The sequence below is a fragment of the Cuculus canorus genome, chromosome 9, assembly GCF_017976375.1.
Source record: "Cuculus canorus isolate bCucCan1 chromosome 9, bCucCan1.pri, whole genome shotgun sequence".
Classification (NCBI taxonomy): Eukaryota; Metazoa; Chordata; class Aves; order Cuculiformes; family Cuculidae; genus Cuculus; species Cuculus canorus.
The window spans coordinates 10,486,157-10,508,648 of record NC_071409.1 but is presented as its reverse complement, the minus strand read 5'-3'; the positions used below and the strand labels follow the sequence as shown (position 1 = coordinate 10,508,648).

Here is a 22,492-nt window from a genome sequence, read left to right as displayed (position 1 = left end):
TTACTTTGCACCAGATTGAACTGGCTAATGGCTGGTGTAGATTGGATAAAATGGTTGATGCTGTGACTGTTCTTCCAGAACTCTCACAGCTATCTTGTATTTTGGAAAACTTATGAAGCCTCTCAGATTTTTTTGGATTGGTGGTTTTTTTTTTAATTTTTTAAACACTTGTCTACCTGTCTGAAAGTGGTTAAGGTGTGGTCTTGGTGTGGATGCAGCGTAAATGACAAAATGGTTGTGTGGCTGAACAGTCTGGTTAAGTAAGATGGATACATTTCTGGTTACCAGTAAGCCCTCTCTCCTTTGTATTTTACCTCTTGACCTTCAGCTCCAATAGTAAAAAGTCCAAAAGTTGTGGATGCAAAAGCCCATGTTCAATTCTAGAGGACCTAAGCTACCATTGCCATGTCCCTGTGTTGCTGGGTACACAGCTGGGGTGCTGCAAAAGAAAAGGAGGAATGGGTGGATTCCAGCCTCAAGCATCTGTCATCTGGGAGCCTCAGGAAATGGGATTGGAGTTGTGGAAACTTGCTGTTGGTGTGGTTTTGTTTGTGTTTTTTTTTTTTTTTTTTCTACTTAATCAGAAGGATTTATGAAGAATGAATAAGAATATCAAAGCTTTTCCAGCTTGCCAAGGCAGCCTGCTTTTTCTTGAATACATCCACTGTTTTTCCCCACTGACAAATTTTGAAGCCCTGTTTAAAGTCAGTCATGTGCATCACCCGTAATAAGAGTATGAACTGTCAGGGACCTGATGGTCGTAGAGGTGTACATCTCAGATGGATCGTCTCTTACAATAAGAGTTGAGTTCTGGATAGACTGAACATAATCTGACATAGCAGGGAAGCCAGGCAAATGATGGATTTACAAGTTTTAGTTTGGCTTCAGAGGTTTTCCTGTTGCCTGGAGAGAAGAGCAAGAACCTCATAAAGGAGCTGGCTTGGGAAGACTGGCAGGGAGAGGTGGGAGGCTGATGGAGATCCTGGTTTGGAGGAGGGATGGTGCAATTGACAAAACTGAAGGCCATGAAAATTAGTGGAAAGTGTAGGTCCATGCTGGTTTCATACTCCTGCGTAATATCCATTATTGTGTAAATTTTACAATAATAGTTAATGCGGTTTAGCAGCTCTGTACTGTGCTTTGTATTACAAACTCTGCTTTATTAAGTAAAGTATCCCTTTCACAAGCAGAGCCTGGGGCGAGCCCAGCATGTTGCTCAACTTTGGCTATCTTTTCCAGAATGACAGTCTTTGGAAGCAATGTTCCAGGGGTGTTTGGTTCCTTCCCGCAGCTGTAAGTCATTGCAGCAGCAGCACTAACCTGATCAAAGAGGAGAAGCACAGCCTGCCATAAGCTATTAAGTTAAAGCCTCAGACAAATCTCTGTTTTTGTCTGTCTTCAACTTGTCTCCTATTTCTTGCTTGTTCTTCAGCCTTATACTGGCTTAGAATTGGACTACACCAATTAAATGGAAAAGGGAAGGAAGTGTATTCCTTTATATTTGGGCAGAAACAGGCAATTTTTGCAAAACTGGGGAAGCTCCAAAATGTACAATTTTTTTTTTTCATGCATTCTTCTGCCAAACTTACAGAAAAAATGAAACAGTTTTCAGAAATCCACTTATTTGTAGAGCCTATGTAACACATTTCCTCTCCAGAGTTCACACTTTGCTCTGCAGTGGAAATAATCTCTTCTGCATTTGTAAGCCAGCTGTTGTTCAGTTCTCTTAGGCCAATTGCATGAAATCCACTTTGAAGAATGGATATTTTAAATTATTTCAGAACTGCAATAAAGAAGTACTAGAAGTCAATAATGGTTGATCAGTTGGCACTATTGCTGAATAATACATTGAAGTGCAAAAGGCTGTGTACTGCAGGTGAGGGTGCTGCTGGCCTTCTTAGTCCGGCAAAAAGACTTTGCAAGAACAGAATCTTGGGCAGAGTGAGACCTTTTGATTTTTGATGGCGGTACCATTCCTTTGCCCTGTATCAGGGCTGATGACTTTCAGATACTAATGTAGATGTGTGCAATGAGAATATACATGCATTCAGATGAGTATGCTGTGAGGCTGAAATGCCTCCATTAAATCCAAATTCTGCTTTTTCAGCCAGAGACTGATCTATGACATGATTCCAATATTACTGTGTCATGGTTCCATGCTGTGTGAAATGACCTTGAAGCGGTTTGCACGTTAATACTTTCATACATAGATCTCAAGTACAAACAAAGGAGACATACTTTCAATAGTATAATAATCTATACATGTTTATTTCTGTTTTGGGGTAGTGATGACCTTTGTCTATAGGTAACTGCTGTTTTTAGAGGTGAGCCCTCCACCTTTAGGAGTTTGTATTCAGTAGGAGTTGGGAGTCAAATCTGATGAACACTCAAGGCAGCTGAAGTTTTATGTAAATAGATATTGTGACGGTTCGAGCCTTCTGAAGCCTACGGCACCTTAAAGAGGTTGAAGAAGAAATCTGTATATTGTCAAGATACAACACAGTTTGTTTATGGGCAGCAGGCCTGAAAATAGAATAAATGTCTAAGCACTTTATTGATAAGACTTTTCAGAAGAAAGTGCTGTTGTATGTTGGAACAAGATCATCTGGAGTTTTCCAATGAGAGTCACATAAATCATCTTTCAGTCCTCTAAAACCTGCTAATTTTTGAATTGTTGTTATTGTTAAATACAAACAGTTTTCTAAAGAGAAAAATATATATTTTTACTCAAAATACATAAAATGTGAAAATCAATTTCAGGTAGACAAAGTCTGAATGAAAAAGATTGTCCAACATGCAGAAGGCTGAAAAAAAGAACGTAAATAGAAGGGGATAAATAGTATTGATTTGAAGTTTTTCCTCTAGAGGCGTATCAGATTTTTACTTCGTGGTAAAGCTTGATTTAATGAGTCATTTATTAGAATAAAAGAGCTGTCTGTATGATTTTAAAATTTGAATTGTCCAACCACTTGTTGTTTTGGACACAGAAGCATTAAAATTAAACTAGTCTAACGGTTATATTTTCTTTTTTTCAGCTATGATGTTATCTTTGCAGGGGGGCCTGAAGAACTGTTAAAGAAGTTCCAGGAAACTAATCATAAAGTGGTGTTTGCAGCAGATGGACTAATTTGGCCGGATAAAAGGCTAGCTGAAAAGTATCCTGTTGTCCGGAATGGAAAACGATTCCTGAACTCAGGAGGCAAGTGCGATTGTTGAACACATGAAACACTTGAACTTAAGCATGACTCACTTTTGTTATCTGTTTTATGCATTTGTATGTGGAACTAGTCCTGAATTCCCCAAGTATAAAAAGAGGACTGGATTTGTTGTCCTCCTCTTTCTCTCTCCCTCCCCACTTGAAAAGCTCCTCATCTGTGCTCAAGAATAGTTTTTATTCTAACTTACATGTAGGAGTTGTTGGCAATAACCTGTAAAAAGCAGGTAAATAAGGTTAACAGCCTAGCAGGCAGCTTTGCGTCGCGGTGAAGTGCTGTGCAGGGGTGACCTAGTTGCCACCAATTGAATCTACTTCAGAAACAATCTAGTATACAAGCCCGGTCAGAGCAGTACATACTGTTGATAGGCACAGTTTAGCTGGGTCACAGAATTTCCTGACTTGGCTACTTTGTCCTTGAGAATCTCAGCATACAGCATAGATGTGCCTGGACTGTCAGCATGGCTTAGGCAGTTCATTCCAAGAGAAGTGTGAGTTACTCCTGTTAATCTCAAATATGTGTTAATTCTGGTATCCTTATTTAAATGCCAGCTTTAGTAATAATTTTGCAGTTGCTTAATACGTGCTCTGACACTGCTACAGAGCACAGGATGTTGCTTCTCCTAGGTGGTAGTGGGCAACATGTAGTTCTGGGAGTGTCCCCATTCCTTTCCCTCCCTTCTTTACCTCAGCTATCTGCCCTACCTTCTTTTGTTTTGGCTTAAACATAATGTGAATTGGCTTTGAGTTGAATTCTCTTTGTAGTTCTGGCAGAATTAGATTCAGGCTTCTCTGCCAGCAAGAAGTGATTGATCAAAATGAAACTTTTTTTCCTCAGATGAAATTCTTGGGAAGAGTGGTAGTCTAATGTCATGCTTTGGAATTCTCAGTACTGTCCTAAACAGATCTGTTTCCTATTTTTTCCCTTAAAATAGCATTAGTATAAAAATAATTATGAACTCTTTAAAGCAGAAGAGGAAGAAAACTGGATTTTGAGCCAAGTTGTATGAATTTCATGCTTTTCCTTTGCTGGCACCAGTCAGAATGAAGTCCCTGACTGGTGGATAGCATTGGCAGAGTAGTGCTTTTTACAGAAATAACATATGTGTGTGTGATTTACAGGATTTATTGGTTATGCTCCATATATAAATCGTATTGTGCAGCAATGGAATCTGCAGGATAACGATGATGACCAGCTGTTTTACACCAAAATCTATGTTGACCCGTTGGCAAGGGTGGGTAGTGACTAGCTTTCTCTTTTCTTTCTGCTTGAAATAACATGCTGCTCTTCATAAAACATCAGGAGATAAAAATAAAAGTAATGCTGTCTATTTATTCCTGAGTGCCATGTTGACAGTTGTATTTGTTCTCCAGAGGTTCCTACTGTTGGAGTGACAAACAGGCTTCTGAAGGGTCATGGCTTGATTTATTATTTCAGGCTGTCTGCAGATCTTGGCAGGTTGTGCTTCATTGTTAGAAATAATAGCTCTGAGGTGTATGATTGGACACATTCATCTCAATGAGACTCCCAAGTATTCGGCAGTTTGACGGCTGGAGAATGTGGCATTTTTCCATGGTGTCACCGTACTACTTGCTGATCCAGTGTTTTATTTTTTGGCTTGCTGCCACTTCAGATCCTGCCTGCAGCTGCCTCTAACTCTTTGGCTTTTTGTGCACATACGGTCAATAAAGCTGCATCATAAATTTTTGGAGAAGACCTCTCCATGCCCTAGCTTAACAAAGTTCTTTGCTGAGTAGCAGCATTAAAGCATGATAGATTGGTCAGAGACATGGCCCTGACACTGGAAAAAGAGGGCTAAGGGAAGTTAATAATGCATTGATGCAGGAAGATTTTTTGAAGCTGATATTGCAAAATTATGAGGTTGATTTTGAGCATTTGTGTGCGTAAGGCAGATGTGAAGTTTCTGGAATACGTATGTGTTTTTCTATTAAGTCCTACCTGAAACATGAATCATGTTTAGATACAGGTACAGGAAAAGAATTGTTCAATTGGAAGGGATCTACAGTTAATGAGTCCAGCTGCCTGATCCATATGAGGCTGACCAATAGTTAAAACATGTTATTAAGGTCCAAGTGCCTGTTCAACACTGACAGGCCTGGGGCATTGACTACCTCTGTAGGAAGTTTGTTCTATGTGTGACCACCTGCTCAGTAAAGAAATGCTTCCTAATATCCAGTCTAAACCTCCTCTGGTTCAATGTTGAACTGTTCCCGTGCATCCTATCATTGGATCCCAGGGAGAAGAGGTCAGCACTTCCCTCTCCACTTCTGCTCCTCCGGAAGCTGTAGAGAGCTATGAGGTCACCCCTCAGCCTCCTTTGCTCCAAACTAGACAAGCCTGAAGTCCTTAGCCTCTTCTCATTGGATATTCCTTCCAGCCCTTAATGTTTGAATTGATTTTATGCAAGTTATTTCAGATGTTAGATATGCAATTGAAAGGACAGGAGGTAGAGGAATTAAAGCTGACTCTGCACGGAAGTCAGAAGTAATATAATTTGCTGTCTGAACAGATTGTCTTCTAGACAGAAGATGTGCACAGTGCACTACTTCACTGCCATTAAAAACACCTCCACACCTCTGTGGTGCTTTGCTTGGGATACTGTACTACACTTTAGCACTAATTTTCTATGTGGTAATATCCAGCGTGGAAGAATATGTAACAAAATTTTGGAGTATCAAAACAGAGTATGTTATCTGCGTGAGGATTTTAAAGGTTACATACTTTGATCAGTGTGTTAAAACTTCACAATGAGGTACTGTAAATAAGAATCTAAGTAAGATTTATTGTACATTATTGGTAAAGTTTTAAAACCAGTGGTGTTTTCTATTCTGCCATGATGGATCTGGCTTTTGTGTTTTTGATACTGTGAAACATGGTATGTTTTGTTGCTTAGCCAAAACTTCTTAATATTTCTTTAAGGTCGGATAGTCTTTCTTTGCTTTGTACTGCCAAATTGAAGTTTCTTTTGAGAGTTATGACATTTATCCTTCAAGTTTAGATAAAGTTTTTGCCTATGTAATACTGATTGCTATATGGCTGCAAAACTCAGGAGTATAGAAAAAAAAAATATTATAAAATTAAGGAGTAGATCCAAGAGCTGGATATGGAGAATAGTTTTGCCTGGTTACTTGCTGCCATTGCGGTATAACTGTGACATTACCATAAAAATGCTGGCTTTTAGAATGCCTCAAAGTCTTTGCTACTTTTCTTTCAGGAACGCATTAACATTACTTTGGACCACAAATGTACAATTTTCCAGACCCTAAATGGAGCTGTTGGTAAGTGTATGATTTGTACACTGTGTGTTTTATTGACTGTTATTAACACTTCCTTTGCTTGAACGAATATCATTCTCTAAACATGCATGTTTTGAAGAAGCATTTGAATGGCTAAATCTGTTTACCAAATTAGTTACAGCTCTTTGGGGTTTAATATTGATTTCTCCCATTGATAAAATATTTTATTTAAAATAGAAAAAATAGTTTTCAATAAATGAAGTTAGCAATAAATACAAAGTTAAGAACTATTTTCCCATCTATATGTCACAAACTTAGTTACAAGGGTAAGATTGGTAATAATAATTGCTTTTTTAGATGTTCTTAAGCGAATGGCTGTATATAATGAAATAGGATATGCAATAATGTGGCTATTTCCTTTATTTAATTGTTATGAATTAAAAATGAAAGATAGAATCTGTGTAAACTTCTTTCTTACCTTTAACATCCAGTTATGGAAGAACTTTTTATAGTCAGATCATATCTGAAATATTTGTCATTTTTCTATAAATAGCATTTGCACAAAAGTAGTTTTATTTTTAAAGCATATTTTATTTGCATACTGAAGGCTGCTGATGGCAAGCTCTGTAGTTAAATGTAACTTTATTTAGCATAAAGAGCTTAGAATCCAATATCTAGTTAAAAAAAATGAACAAGTTTCCAAATGACATTGACAACGATAGCAACAGCAAGATAAATTGTATCCGCAGGAACTTAAAGAACTCTGAAATTTTAGCTTTTATTTATAAACTGTTACTACTGTATGATCTTACTGATTTTCAGATGAAGTCCTTTTGAAATTTGAAGAAAGAAAAGTAAGAGCAAGGAACTCGGCGTATGACACGTTACCAATCACCATTCATGGAAATGGTCCAACTAAAGTGAGTGACTTCTTATCTCTGTATAAAGGCAACAATTTTAATAGAGGCAAAAACAATGGTGGAAGAGTCTGAACAGTCATAGCACACCGCTGTTGATTGTTTCTAATTTATGTTAATAAGATTTGCAAGAATAAACCCCCCATTGTAATAGCTCTCTCCATTGACGTATTCTGCTGTCGCTGTAGCTTGATATTGCTGCTGAAACAACTCCTGCTGTTCCCAAATTCATTGTAGTATGGGATATTAGAAGTGAGTAAGCTTGTGATAATTTGTTCACTAACATACAACAATTCCTGAAAGAAGTGAAGAATGTCTATAGGGCTGTTCTTTGTGTTTTGTGTAAAGTGTTGAGTATTCTCAGATTTGGGAAAAGAATTAAACTAATTTTTTTTTTTTAATTGAAATCATACATAGCAGCCTTTGGGAGCTGAATGATCTATACTCTTCGAAGTCATACAGGCATTTAGTTTATAGTTGTTACGCTTGCAACGACTTTTTAGTTTATCTGAAGTATTAAACATTGATGCTAGAAGGATATCATCTCGAGTTTGTACATGAAAAGATAAACAAAACTTTTACCAGCTATTTTTGCATGTTTGTGTGGGTTTTTCTAGTTTTAAATAGTAATAAAAAAAAAGACAGTCAAGTGCCTTTAGGATTAAGGGATTCAGAGTAAACAGGAATTCATTAAAAGGTACAAATCACCATTTGCATGCATGTTTTAATTATCTAAATGGTTCATTTATTTACCAGAATCACTTGAATTATTTGGGAAACTATATCCCCAATGCTTGGACACGGGAAACTGGTTGTGGTATTTGTGATTTAGACTTACTAGACCTGTCAACAGTAACGGTAAGAATCCTTCTCACAAGAACGAAACTCTTTTGAATGCATTTGATAAGTGTGTAGTGATTTCTGAGGTAATGCAGTTTCAGTATACAATATTATGATCTGTAGACACCTCTGGATATTTTTTTCTGGTATATGAAACTGTTAAGGTGGAATTTTAATTTACTGGAAATATCAGTACATTTAGAAGTGGTTTTATGCATGCATTTCAATATAAGTTTCCCAATATTACTGAAGATGATCCCATCCCCAAAAGCCTTCCAGAGCCTTACCTCTGTTCACTGAGGGTGAACAAATCATCTTTTAATCATGCAGATTCAAATGAATAATTAGAGGTTTAGGAAGGTAGAAAAACTCTTTGGATATTTCAGATTTCTAACTGCAGACCTAAAAAAACCCCCTTGAATATGCATCAGTTTAATTTCTGTTACAAATAGAGGTTAACTAACGTGGTTAGAGTTACTGTTTTCTGAAAGACAGAGAAATAGTCAAAACTGCTTCACCTTGTAATGGATGATAGATAGCTGTATTGTATATGCAAACGTGTATCTGTAGAATAAATCTGATGTAACTGAGGTTGGCTGTCAGTTCAGTCTTGAAGTCTTGTAGAACAAACGTACACATGCGTGTGTGCATATCAAGTATTTGGGAGCTTAGTTTGAGTCTTTAGCTCCAAGTGTGATGTCTTCAGTGTCTTTACAAATATTTTGGCTTGTACTCAGTAAACTTCAGGCAGAGTAAGTACTAAGATCCAACATATGGAAATGTAAGGCTTGTACTTAAAAGAACATTCAGATTATACCTAACAGGCAATTTCCAGCAGCTGTTTTGTTTCTGTTCTATATTGAAGACTTGAATGAGAACAGGTCTTAGAGAGTCATGTTGAGGATAGTGTGAAAGAAGTGGGTTGCTGTCTTTCTAATGAAGAGACAGAGTGAAAGAATTTCTGGACAATAACCAGTTTATTGACAGGGATATAAATAGGTTATTACAATAACTATCAGATTATTTTTATGTATTTTTTTAATTTTAATTTTGCCTTGAGAATACGACATTCATCCAGTGTTGTACTGAAAAGTGTTTGCACCGTTAACATATAGTTTACCTGAGGAAAAGAAGTTGTCTAATTTTTTCCTACTAGCCTCGGCAATTAAAACCTGGTTGGGGTGCAGTTAGATCTTAAGGCCGGTAATGGGGAGTAGCTTGCAGTGGATTTACTGGATAGCTTCCTATTGTTTATGTACATCTACTTGGAATGTGTCTTCCTTACTGTAATTCACTTTTTGGACTTTATACCTCACTCCCTCTGCCAGCAGAAATAGCAAGACTTTTCCTTGGCCTCAGTGGAAGTGTTTACTTCAGGCACTTTGGAGTACAAGCAGTATTTCATTTTCTGAATGTGCTTTCTGTTCTGGCCTGGCTGGTTGCTACTTAACAAGAAATCTTCAGTGAAAAGATCAATACCAGCTCTGTGCCTCTATAATCGTTCTTCCCATAATGTTTTATTTAAACATTTAAACATAAGCAAGTAAGGAATAAGATTTGTTGAGACCGACTATGTTTTGGGCTTTGAGTTCCTTTAGATGAATTCTGGCGTTATTGGGTCCTTGACTCCATATGCTCAGGTGTTGTGGTTTCAATGTTTTGTCTTGGACTTACCTACAGACCTTGATTTTAGCAGTACAAAACAGATAAGCTTCAGCGTAGGGCAAGGAGTTGAAATAATACCACTTTCCATCACGGGCACAAAGGATATCCTTCCTTTGGTGGAAGCTGTATGCAAGGCAGGGGTGGGTGGAAGGTTTGCCATGGGCTGTGCTGGTTGTTCTGCAATGGATAAACAGAAGAGCCCAAGGTACTACAAGGCTCAGTGTGAGCAGGTGCTGGGAGTGTGGCCTGTGAAATGCTGAGTGCCAGGGGTTACCTGTCATGCAGCTGAGAGCCAGAAATGCGGAGTCTTAATAGAATAACGCATCTTGGTTCAATGAGTGTAAATTTTTTGCTACTTTTGTTAAAGTTTTTTTTTTTTTCTAAAACCTTAATTAAACTGGATCACAAACTCAATCGCCCTAGAATTAGTTCTTAAATTCTAAAGTTTGTTATTGGGATGGAGACTTCTGGATGCAATTGGAAAGGATGACCTTGCTCATCCTTTCTCTTCAGTGGTGCTTCTTGTGGCAAGGGTTGCTGGACTTCCTCAGTATGACTACATTGCCCTGTATTTCCTACAAAAATTGTCACATGCTTACCTACTGGTTGTAGAAAAGTAAACTTCAAAAGGCAAATGTATGACCTTAGTGAAAACGAGAAAATCTGTCAGAGAAAATGTAACATCTCATTGCAGACTGGGTATTCCTAAAGTGGTTTTGCTGAGGCATACATAGGAAGAACCAAAACTTCAGACTTGATATACTTACAATGCTGAGTATTAAAATTGTTAATTTTGACCTAAATTCAGATTATGCAGTGAACCGCAGTCTACTTTGATGAACTCTGCTTTGTGGAGATGCAGTTTGCAGGAATCTTTATTCTTAATTTTTTAGACACTGTTTGGTTTTGATCACGTCTCAGGCATTGAAGCCAAGTGGTTCCCACTTTGGTGTATTGAAGGAGCGTTAGTAGTTCCTGATTTTCCCTGTAACCTTTGCAGATCCAGTCTGAACCTGCTTCTCCTTGTCCTGGAGAATAAGAGGAAAATGCCTTAGAATTGGAGAAATATACAAAATAAATTATTGCAGAAGTTCTATTACTGGTAGCGCATGTGCATAGTCAGCTTAGCTAGCCCAGCTGCACACACTACTTTCTCATGGCTCGCCATCAGTGGAACCCAGTAACTGTGGCACCACCCTCAATGGAGCAGTTGCCAGAGAATATCACAGTTGCTTTTTTCAAGGCATTTCAGTGTACTTGTTTTCATCAGCTGTTTCGAAACAGTTATTAGTTATTAGAATGTCTGCACGAGTAGGTATTAGATTTGCAGATGAAGTTGTGACTAGGCAGTAGTCAGGGTAAACATTGGTGCTAATGTTTCCGATCTGGTACACTTGCCAGTATGTTTCTAGATTTCCAGTGTAGACAGTGACACTGTGAAATCTCAACATGTGCTGATGGTTTATCCAGACACTTTTCAAGTGGGTGTTGGCTTGCTTAAGGGAAGCTAGCTTGCAGCCTTCTGTACTCATATAAAATTTCTTTCCGAGCCTTGTAGTGTGTTAGGCATTTATACTGTCTGTTTTAGAGGTGGAAAGAATTTTTGTTTAATCAGTGCATTTCTTTGTGTAGGAATCAGGGCCTTTGAAGGTTACATTTCTTTGCCTCACGTAGTGTACTAATATGTTCTAGGAACACAAAAAACTGCTGCCTTGGTCTGTTTCAGTGGTCATAATCTCTTTATCAGGCACATGCAAACCAGGAATTAATACCACTCTTCAAAAGACATTAACCCACATTAAAATAAGGAGGCTAAAAATTTAGTATCCCTGGATGCAAGGGAAGAAGTTCTAGTTAGTTTATCACAGATCTTGGCAAAATCAGTGAGTAGGGAAAAAATGTGGAGCCCAGTTTTAATGGTTGGGGGAAATAGTATATATGTGTGTGAAAGGGTATTGCAATCTTTGGCTTAAAGTACAGACGGGTAAAACATTTTATTGTATTCTTTACTTTTTAAAAAGAATGACCTTCCCTGTATTTTCTTGTCAAGTTGATATGTGTTACTTTTAAAAAATGGACTTGCCATACAGTTCTAGGTGTATTTCCTTAAACTTTTTTTTTTTCTGTTTTAATTTTTTTTTTTAAGTAGGTATTTAACAAAACATAGGAGGTAATTTTCTACTTCTAGTTTCTGTTATTGGAATTCAAAGAATTTTCTAGCAATATTAAATCCATTATCTTTGTTTATTTAGTGAAGTCGGTGACAATAAACGGGGGCATAGTACTTTTGAGCTAATTGGTTTTGATTGTTTGAAAACTGCATGGCCTATGTTACTACAACATGACATTATTTGCTTTTGAATATAACTAATCTTAGGAGGGAGGCTAATCTTACTGGTTATGTAAAAATACTACTTGTTTTTTTTAGGAATATCCAAGAGTAAAAATTGGTGTTTTCATTGAACAACCCACTCCATTCCTACCTAAATTTTTAGACAGATTATTAACTCTGGACTATCCAAAGGAGGAGCTCAGTATCTTCATTCATAACAATGTAAGTATGATGTTACTGTGGTGCAAAGCTTCAATTTTGAAAATTATGGTATCGATGAAAATGTGTGAGGGAGCATGTGGATTCTATTTATGTACATAGTTAAACTGCATAGGAAAAAGAGGTAATCGTTCAGAATTTAGTATAGAGAAGTGGAAAAAATACACAAATGAAATTGGGCAGTGCTTGCTGAAGTCTCTTTAAAGAAAAAGCTTAGATTCTTTCTCTTTTAGTAATGAAAAAGCTTGTATTTTAAAGCGTATGCTTCTAGGGGAAGTACTGATTGACATAAAACAGTAGAATTAAGAACAGAGTAGTTTGAGTTTGAAGGGACCTGTGATGATCATCTGTGCCAGCTGCCTGACTGTTTCAGGTCTGACCAAAAATTAAAGCAAATTATTAATAATGTTATCCAGTAGCTGACATTTGATTTCCTTTTCATCTTGTTGATACCCTAGACCGTTTGTTTTTCTTGGTGCCCCAGCTGGTTGCCATGGAAAAGACTTGTGTGTCTGGATACATCTTGAATGGCAGTATAGATAATTTCCTTTTTTTTTGAATATTTTTTTTTAATACTTTTTGCTAATTAGCCAGTGACCTGCTGATACTTGACCAGTGACTTCAGTATTGCTGTTTTTGTGAGTGAGGTAACAGATGAGTGTAAGTCTTTTGGAAAAAAACTGTGCTTGAAGAGAAATAGGAAGAAGATATAATTCTGCCCTTTTTCACTTGTGGTGTGTTACTGTTGGTATCGTAGCACAACAGGCCTGAGTAACAGAAGTAGAGCTTATCTTTAAAGTCTTCAGCGTTGTTTTTTATAAGGGGATGTTAAAGATACAAATGTGATACACGCCTAGGAATTGTAGGCTATACCACGTTGCTTTAGCCAGAAGTGGTGTAGTATTCAAAATTGATATAAAAGGATTTCTGTCACAGAGAGGGAAAAACGCTATGCAATATTTTAATTATGCTAATGTCAAGCATAATATACAAAACCTACAAATGAGGGCACTGGGCTGTAAGCGTGGCAGGTGGATGAGATCCCTTAAATTAGAGGTAGAGTACTTAGAAATTATGGAAACAATTACAATTTAAAGACGCAATGGCTGTGACTGTCTACCTGGGTACAGGTGGCAGCACCCTCTCTAAAGCCCTTCTGGAGTTGCATAGAAAACTCCTGTATACCATTGGGGTTGTAGGATGGGCTTTTAAGTTTGTAAAGTAATTATCTTTAAAAAAATTTGCATAAGCAGATGGCGAGTCTTGCATCAGTGGTCTGGAGGTACAGCTTTGACTTGTATTGCTGATGTGTTGGATTCTTCTGCTAAAATTTTGGACAGAAGAGCTTAATTTTAATGACCAATGTACTGGAATATCTTCAAATACTGTTCACCATCTGTTTATTTAGGATAGAATACAATGTGTTCTTGGACATTGTGTTTATGATATCACATCTGCTTGTACTTTTCATTCACTATAAACAATGTTAACATGATTACAGGAGGTTTACCATGAAAAGCACATCAAGAAATTCTGGGAAAAAGCCAAGAACATTATCAGAAACATAAAAATTGTTGGACCTGAAGAAAATCTGAGTCAAGCAGAAGCCCGGAACATGGGAATGTAAATTCTAATTTATAAATCTGTTATAGTGATGCATATTCTAATTTTTGTTTTTGTATTTTATGTATATTTTGATCTTAAACACTAACAACTTTACATCTGAAGATACAAAAGTAGGAGCTTTTGTGGTTGAACAATATATACATATAAGATATGAGCTGTTGAGTATTTTATGGTTTCTGTCTAATATAAGAAGCTGTTGAAAACATCTCTCTGGTTTGGACTACTTCAATAGTCCGTCATCTTGTCTTCTAATGAAAGCATAGATCATAGTGCGCTACAGAGAAATAAGAGATGTGTCGGCTTAGTTTTGCATTATGGTTATCTTGAACATTAGTATATATTAAAACATAATGAGCTCTAACATGATAACTTGATAAACTGTAAAGTTTAAATATTTTTTTAAAAAATGCTATTGAAATAAAATAGATGTAACAACGCAACAAACTTTATTAAAGTTTGTGCAGAAAATAACGTTTAGGGTTAATTTAAAAAGAAAAGGAAGGAGGAAGCAGGTGCAAACATAAATAGAAATTCTAATTGCATTGTGTCTTCTAAAAACACATTTGGTTTTATTTTTCATTAAGAAAAATCTCATTTGTGGTTTTGCCTCATTTAGAGATGAGATTTCAGCCAGCTGTTACAGGATTTGTTACAACAGTAAGTGTGAAATAACGATATGAAATATGTTCAAGCAATAATAAAAAGTGGGGAAATACAGGAATTTATCTGATTCCCTTCTCTGAGCTTTAACTTATAAAAACAGTTATTCTCCATAATCTTTTCCCCCGTTCTTAGTGACAACAGGGTTTCTTTTTTAGAGGGTTGTTTTTTCGTTTCGCTCAAAAATATTAGTAATAGAACCAGCTAGGATTTTTCCTGAACTTTTTTAAAAATGTGACTTTTTTTTTTTAGTAGGAATATACGTATTTTAAGGAAGATTTACACTGACACCTTTCAGAAGTTTCCAGAAGAACGCTAGAGAGATTGGAACCAGTTAGGCATTTTATTGACCTCACAGTTGGATTTTAAGCTGAATTTGGGGTCTCCTGTGTGCTTCTTGAAAGTCGAATGATATTAAGTCAATGCCTCTGAGCTCCCATTTGGTATTGATAAATGGTGACATGGGTGCAAGAGGACTCCCTCTCAGTCCTGCAAGTAGGGAAAGTAGCTCGGCTGTGGTTGAAGGAAGAGCAGGGGTGATAAATGTGTGCGTCCTAGATGTCAAGTGATTTCTGTTGGAGACTTGGGATTTTCTGAAGCTGCTTCTGAGCCCTTCAGTTTTGGATTCCAGCCTCAGGTGGAGGAAGAGCTTTTCTAACTTTGAGCGTTGCAGGAGAAAAACAACTTTCCCACCCTTATGGGATTTCAGTAGCTTCCAGGTGTGGTGGCTGTGGTAACAAACAATGCTTAATAATGAGAGGCAAACCTAAATGTTTTTAGTTTATACATAACATAGTTCTTTATCTGTTTTGTGGCTACATGTGTTTGGTTTTAGTAGTATCTGGTAAGTGGTTCTTTATACTGTTGTGGCTATCTGGAGAGATCGGGCATGTCATCTTAAATGGCAGCACTGTCTCTAGTCTTACAGTGGGCATTGCAGACTCGTGTATGGGGGCATTTTCTTTTAGAGATCTGTCAAATAGTGTAAGTGTTCTCCCTGTGAGCTCACAGTCCACATTTGGAATTGTATTTCCAAATTGTGAGGGGTGTAAAGGTGATAAATTGATTAATTGCAAATTCAAACCATGTCTAAAAAAAACCAATCAAGCCCTAAGTGACCCAATGGTAAAGAAATTGGGTAGAACATATGTCTTACTGCTGTAACAAACTAACCCCATGAAATATCTCAATGGAATGTTTGATGAAGGGCAGAGTAGTGACACTTTCCTGTTTCAGATGAAGTCACTGTTCCAGTTAGGCTTGTGGTTTGTAAGGGAACTTAAATATCGCTCTGATTGCAAAATACTTTAAACTGACGTGTTGTACTTCACATTTCCAACCAGAAATCTTGGCCTTCTAGTTTTTATTTGCTACACTGAAATGGATTTAGGTTACATACAAAAATACAGGATTACTTTTGTTTCCTTAGGAAAGCTACTTGGCAATACTGAAAGCCTAAAGAGAAGATGCATTAAGATAGGCTTGCTTTATTAATTTTGGCAGAAACTTTTACAAGTGTCTTACAACTCTTTCTGTATCTCTGAAACCTGATAGATTTTGTGGAGGTTTCTGTTTGGGGCCTTAAAGTGTAAAGACAAAACTTACACTTCACATCTGAGAGAACTGTGCTTTAAACATGAACTTTTGCCATTTGGTGAGTCAATCTTCAATGCTATATAGAAGGAAATAGGGGAAAGAATGAGTCCAAGTACAGTCAAAATAGTAGCATTATTTTTGGCGTTTTTATAGATGTATGCACATAAAATATATGAATGAGTATGTTTAAAATTCTTGGTTACAGAGGTTAAAGTTAGAGCTTTCACCTTGATTTGTACACCTGAATTTCCAGACTACTTAAGGCAGTAATTCTTTCAAAGAGTTCTTAATACATTGTTGAATGACTAAGTGTGAGTTATTCCAAAGCTTCTAATTTAGTATTTTGTGTTTTGGATTACTGTATGAATGAAGAACAGAAGGATTTTCAATGCTGAATACATTGAACCAGTTTCAATCCTCAGGCTCTAGACTTAAGGGGATGGCCCTAGGGTGCGAAAGTTGAAGGACTGTGCCTTTTGAAATTATGTAATTTATTTTCTAGTCATGTTTGCCTCAATATAAATCTATTCAATTTATGGGTTTTTTACACTTTCATAGTTAAAAATTATTTAAATTATTCATTGTTTTTGTTAGCAGCAAAACATTTAGCTGCTTTTGAGAAAGTGCTGGCCCATGTTGTGATTGGAGTTCTCAACAGGAATGGAATCTGTCAGTCTCTCAGGTTTAGTTTCCTCATTAGTAGAATAAGGATAAAGAAGCTGAAAGTTTTTGGAAGAAATTTTAACGTCTAATGTCAAGCGCAACATAGAAGTCAGGTTACTATTAATAAATGTAATTATGCTAACGTAAAGCTACATGTGAATTGTGTTCAGTGGTTGTAAAGCTTTGAACAGAACAGGCTAGCAATGGAAAATGCCATAAAGACTTAATTGCTGGGTTGTGATATGGCCAGAATAAAACCTGTTGGTTTCAGCTGGGGCAATTACGTGAGAAAGTGCTGATTGAGCAATTGTGGTCACAAGAACATGTATGCATAAGCTAGGAAACTGTACGTGAAGGAAGTGTCTGTTAAAGTAAAGCCAGAGACTGACCAAAGATTTAACCTGTGGATGTGTGTTATTCGGTGTTTAGCAGCAGCAGGAAAGCCTTTTCTGTCATTGTGATGTTCTAAAAATTTGTCTCTGATGGTCTTTATTGGTCAAGTCTGAAGAGGAGAGGATGGCTTAAATTTATGGGAAGAAGCTCTGCCTTCTACTGTGATTCCAGCAAAGCCAATACTACTAAGATCCTTTGAGCAGAAGAAAGTTTGAACAAAAACACACAAAAGGCGTTGATAAGTAGTAATCCTTATGGAGGGGAGACTAACCACTGGCCAGAGTGCTGTGTTGGGTGGCAGAGAGGAGTGGAGGAGGAGTGGGCAGGAAGCCATGACAGCGGTTCCCTTTGCAGAAAACAGTTTCAAACAATCGAATCAAGGGGAACTCAAACTTAAACAGTGTTTATAGACATTTTAAAGGAAGAAAGAAAAATAGTTTTAATGTCTCAAGCTGTTACAATAGAATTAATGCCAGTTCTGTCGATGATAGTGGGAAAAATAGACAAAATAAATAATACCATCTGCATGATAGAAACTGCTGGTTTAGTATGACTTGAGAAAATTATTCCTCTTTCTCTGTAAGTATATTTGTTTGACTGTAATCTTCTGCTATTCTTTTAGTGTAGGAAATCTGAATTTGCTGTGCTGAATCTTAGCCTAGCCAGTATACCTTGCCAAAACCATGCAAATGTAGTCTGTGTATCTTATTTTTTTATTTATAGTAGAATGTGCCTTTTGCTTGGTGGAAGCTCTCACTTGAAGGTGTAGTAATCTATGCAAATAATTTATTCCTGCGATTTTGATCTCAGAACTCACAGAAATAGTGCATGGGTCAAATTCAATTCCTTTTGCTCGTTTCCATTCACCGCCTGTGCAATTGGTTTATGTTTCTCTTTACCAACTATGTTATTCTTGTAGGTCATAAAAAGACTAAGAAAAGTTCTTTAAATATATGTTTCTTTATACTTTTTGTTTACACTTTCCGTAAGATTTCCATTACTATTCAGGTGAAAAAATCACATCTGTAACATCTTTGCCCAAGGACAGTGCTACAGCCACATGCAGTTATCTATTAGAGAAGCTTACTTAATAAGCTCATACTTCACTATTAAGTGACTGTACTGATATTCAGCTATATAAATTAGTAGTATGATTCTCCACTTTCCCTGCCCTACCCCGCCCCTGTTTTCCATTAGGTCAGTGCATAGTTGCTCTTATGGAATTTGGTAAAGGTTGGAGATCACTTAGTTTATTAAAAATATAAAGCATCTGATCCATGTTTTAAAGTCTTCTTTTAGTTTATCACACTACTGTAAACTTAAGACACCTTTCTTATTAGTATACTACACTGCAGAGGGCTTTTAGTTCAATGTGTGATTAGAGCGCTTGATTGTGGTTTTGTTTTCATGTTTGTTTTGTTTGTTAATCTTTTCTGGATGTGTGCAAGTTAACTATTCCTTTTTGTCTTCTTAGGGACCTTTGTCGCCAGGATAAAGCATGTGACTATTACTTCAGCATAGATGCCGATGTAGTGCTGACAAACATGAAAACCTTAAGAATACTGATAGAACAGAACAGGTATAGTATATCTCTTGATATTCACAGAATTTTCTCTAACTTGTAGGGATTCTGCGGGGCCCATCCAGAGGAAATACGATCCTGTCTGTTCTTGCAGAGTTAGATCCTCCTTTTTTACCTGTGATATTTGATTGTTTTAGGTTTTTTCCTGTCAAACAGCAATTCCTGATGTGAATGTCAAATGCTTCAAAGTTCCTCTGAAGAAAATGATGTGCTGTAAGCTGGTTCTAAGAAATTAATCAAGATTTCACTGATTAGCTCTTTCAAAAGTTGTTCACACACAAAATATAAAAAAAACCCAAATACAAACAACAACAAAAAGCCCAAACAAAACCAAAGTCCCTTGAGTTTACTGCTCTTCTTTTACAGTATTATTACTTCCTTTTAAAATCATATATGCAATAAAATAGTGTAAACGTATCTGAGATTAATCAGCTGTCATGACCACCTGCTCCTTGTATTAGTATGATATTAAGTTATACAGAGCTGTGACTTTATCATCTGAATGTTGTGCATTTCACTCCTTCCAGTTCGTAGCTTCCTATGTTAGGTAGGTAGATGGTGTTTGCCTCTTCATAACATATTTGGGAAACTTAGGCCTATCAAAGGGAGAGAAATTATCAATACTAGTGAGAAGGGATGAACCTTAAGTAAGGATATGTCTACCAGTCCTTTGCATTATGTTCCTTGAAATATTTACTGTTGTAGAAAGAGGCTAAAAGCCAGGTACACTAGGTGGAGAAAATGGAAGCTTCGTGAAACACATCTATCAGTAGGCGCTGTCTGAAACGAAGTGCTATTTTATTCTTTTTATTCTAGTCAACTTAAATTTTCTGTTTTGATGCTATTAACTTTTGAGCGAGGTATTGTTCTGGAATAATGTTTTGATACCTAAAGTTTCACTGCAGTTTTGTTGGTTTTGTTGCTTTTTTTGTTTTTCATGTCTCTGACTTTAGATGCTTCTTGTCATTGTGGTATGTGCAGTATGAAAATCAAGCCTCCTCCAATTTATAGGAATCTTTGCTTCTGTTACACTGATGCTGTTTCTGGACAGTGGGTGCTTGGGTCCAGTTTCTTTCAGCTTAAGTTCAGAAAAGATGTTCTGAGTTTTGATGGTTGGTGGTGCTTTAACTACAGTATATTCTAAGCTGAGGAAAACTGGTATATTTTGATGTACAGTATATGTAGAAAAGTTCATATTTTCTTATTCAATGTGTCACTTCACAGAAAGATAATTGCTCCCCTTGTTACTCGGCATGGGAAGCTTTGGTCCAATTTCTGGGGCGCTTTGAGCCCAGATGGCTACTATGCTCGATCAGAAGACTATATTGATATTGTCCAAGGGAACAGAGTGTAAGTAATTGTAAGCTATTTTTGAAAGTTAAGGCACCTAATATTTTTATTAGCAACATACTGTTACATTTTCATGCAATCTTGTATTATTTCTGAAGAGCATAATTTAGTTATATTGTTTAACTTTTTCTATTTTGTAGAAATGCTTTTGTTTTACCATTTGTTTTTTCCCATTCTCACAGCTTGAATAAAAAAAGCAAAGGGCTTAATATGGTGGAGCTGATACTAGAAATGGACATACTCCTTACTAATAGCTGTCTGATTGCGTCTGGTTGGTTTAGCAGTGCATAAAACAGAAAATGGCAACACGAACAAATAGCAAACCCCAAACTCTATCCCAGGAACCTCAGTCAAAAGAAATTATTGTTTCATTCAAAAAGGTCTGAAACAGACTCACTGCTTGAGTAGGACTGACTTGTTTTCAATCACAATGGAAAATGTGCTCGTGGTGCTGGGAGGGAGAAAATCTGCAGAGTGAGCATTGTGACAGCAATGCTTTTTTGTTGATATTGGCTCAACTTGCATAAATACATGGCCTGCTCTGGTCAGTGAGTATCTGTGTGAGGAGGTCAGACCAGTTGTGTGGAGCCTCATACTTAAAACTCATTTAAGAATCTGTTTTAGAATTACTCTCTCCATCTGGTAGTGTAGAATAATATCCTAGGAGAGCTTTTCTGATTGCTTTAACTATGGAAACATGAAGTACGTTTGTAGCTAAAACTCTTTAGAGAATGTGACTTTTCTATCTTTTATAACAATACTTCATAAAAATTGAATTATTGCCTACACTTATGTTTGAGATGTCCACGGTGTCCAGCTGTAGTTTTTCAAATGTCTTGGGAACCTTTCAGCTTTGTTTCCTTGAAACTTGCTTAGTATTGTCAGCAAATAAGAAAGGCTGACTTTCTTATAGATAGACTAGGCAACAAATTAGTTTTCATGACTTTAAACTATTTGCATTTGCTTTTTTTACAGAGGAGTGTGGAATATTCCGTATATGGCTAATATATACTTAATTGAGGGACAAACTCTCAGATCAACGATGAAAGAAAAGAACTACTTTATGCGTGATAAGTTGGATCCTGATATGGCGCTCTGCAGGAATGCCAGGGAAATGGTAAGGTGTATCTACAACAGCTTGCTTTTCAAATGCACACGGACTTCTTTGTGTCCTGCTGCTCTTGACTGCTTCACTTGATTGATCTCGGATATGATATTTTTTACTTATAATTTAAAGTACTGGCCAATTTTTGTGTTGTAGAACACTTCAGGTGTATTTCTTTATTGTTGAAAATGGAGGTTTTTGCAAGGGCAGTGCACTGGTACACTGACTGCATGACGGTTTTCATTTAAATTCACTGAAAATTCCTCTTGAGGTTAAAATACCTTCTTTGCTGGCACAACCTCAGCAAGATGAAAAAGGGCTCAACTTCTCTGCCGTGTATGACTTCAGATTTATTGATGCGTTTAGAGCATCTCTATTATACACGTTTTTATTCAGTGTGAAACTTCTAGCAGACTAAGTTGGAATAATTTGCCATTTTACATTTAAATAGGTACATATTTAAACCTATGATGGACATTGTTAATAGATAAAGTGTAAGTGATTTTATGAAATGGTAGAAATTTTCTTAGGGAGCATGAATTACTTATTAATTTTTCCAGATAAAAAAATGTATCAGAAATTTATTACTTGCATTAAGCTGTAAGTAATGAGAGAACTTATTTTACTGTAAAACTAAGAATATGTAAATCCACATTTCTACTGATATTTACACTAGTTTCAGCACAGAAACAAATAAGACCTAAACCAGACCTATTTCCAGACACTAGCATTGAAAAATAGTTTTGCTGAATTGAACAAGAAAAGTTGGCAAGTATTATTATATTTTTTTATTCCCTCATAACAAGGCATGATCTCCTTTGTTTGTACTGCTCTTCAGAACATCCCCGTCCAATTCTGTTGTATTCAAACCTTCTCGGCATCAGTTATTGCAAACCTGTGCTTCCCTTGCGCTCATTAAACTAATGTGACTGGCTCATCAGAAAATTGCTTTCTCTTTTCTTCTTTCTCAGTCTGTGCTGAAAGTTGGTCTGGTACGTGCTTGGTTTTCTGTTGCAGCAGATAAGAAGGGGCTGGTGGAAGCAGCTTTGACATGTGTATTATGAGCTTTGCT

The 22,492-nt window shown here is 36.7% G+C and overlaps 1 protein-coding gene across 2 annotated transcripts in view; it reads left to right on the top strand.

Annotated features, from left to right (window-relative positions):
• Window positions 1-22,492, top strand: part of PLOD2 (procollagen-lysine,2-oxoglutarate 5-dioxygenase 2) — a 58,381-nt gene that overhangs the window by 20,830 nt on the left and 15,059 nt on the right. For both annotated transcript variants that reach the window (XM_054074339.1, XM_054074340.1), the window contains exons 4-13: window positions 3,036-3,199; window positions 4,337-4,449; window positions 6,451-6,514; window positions 7,295-7,392; window positions 8,146-8,247; window positions 12,323-12,448; window positions 13,947-14,068; window positions 18,858-18,962; window positions 20,190-20,315; window positions 21,291-21,432. In XM_054074339.1, the coding sequence (XP_053930314.1) occupies window positions 3,036-3,199; window positions 4,337-4,449; window positions 6,451-6,514; window positions 7,295-7,392; window positions 8,146-8,247; window positions 12,323-12,448; window positions 13,947-14,068; window positions 18,858-18,962; window positions 20,190-20,315; window positions 21,291-21,432 (1,162 nt within the window). The remainder of the gene's footprint in view (window positions 1-3,035; window positions 3,200-4,336; window positions 4,450-6,450; window positions 6,515-7,294; window positions 7,393-8,145; window positions 8,248-12,322; window positions 12,449-13,946; window positions 14,069-18,857; window positions 18,963-20,189; window positions 20,316-21,290; window positions 21,433-22,492) is intronic.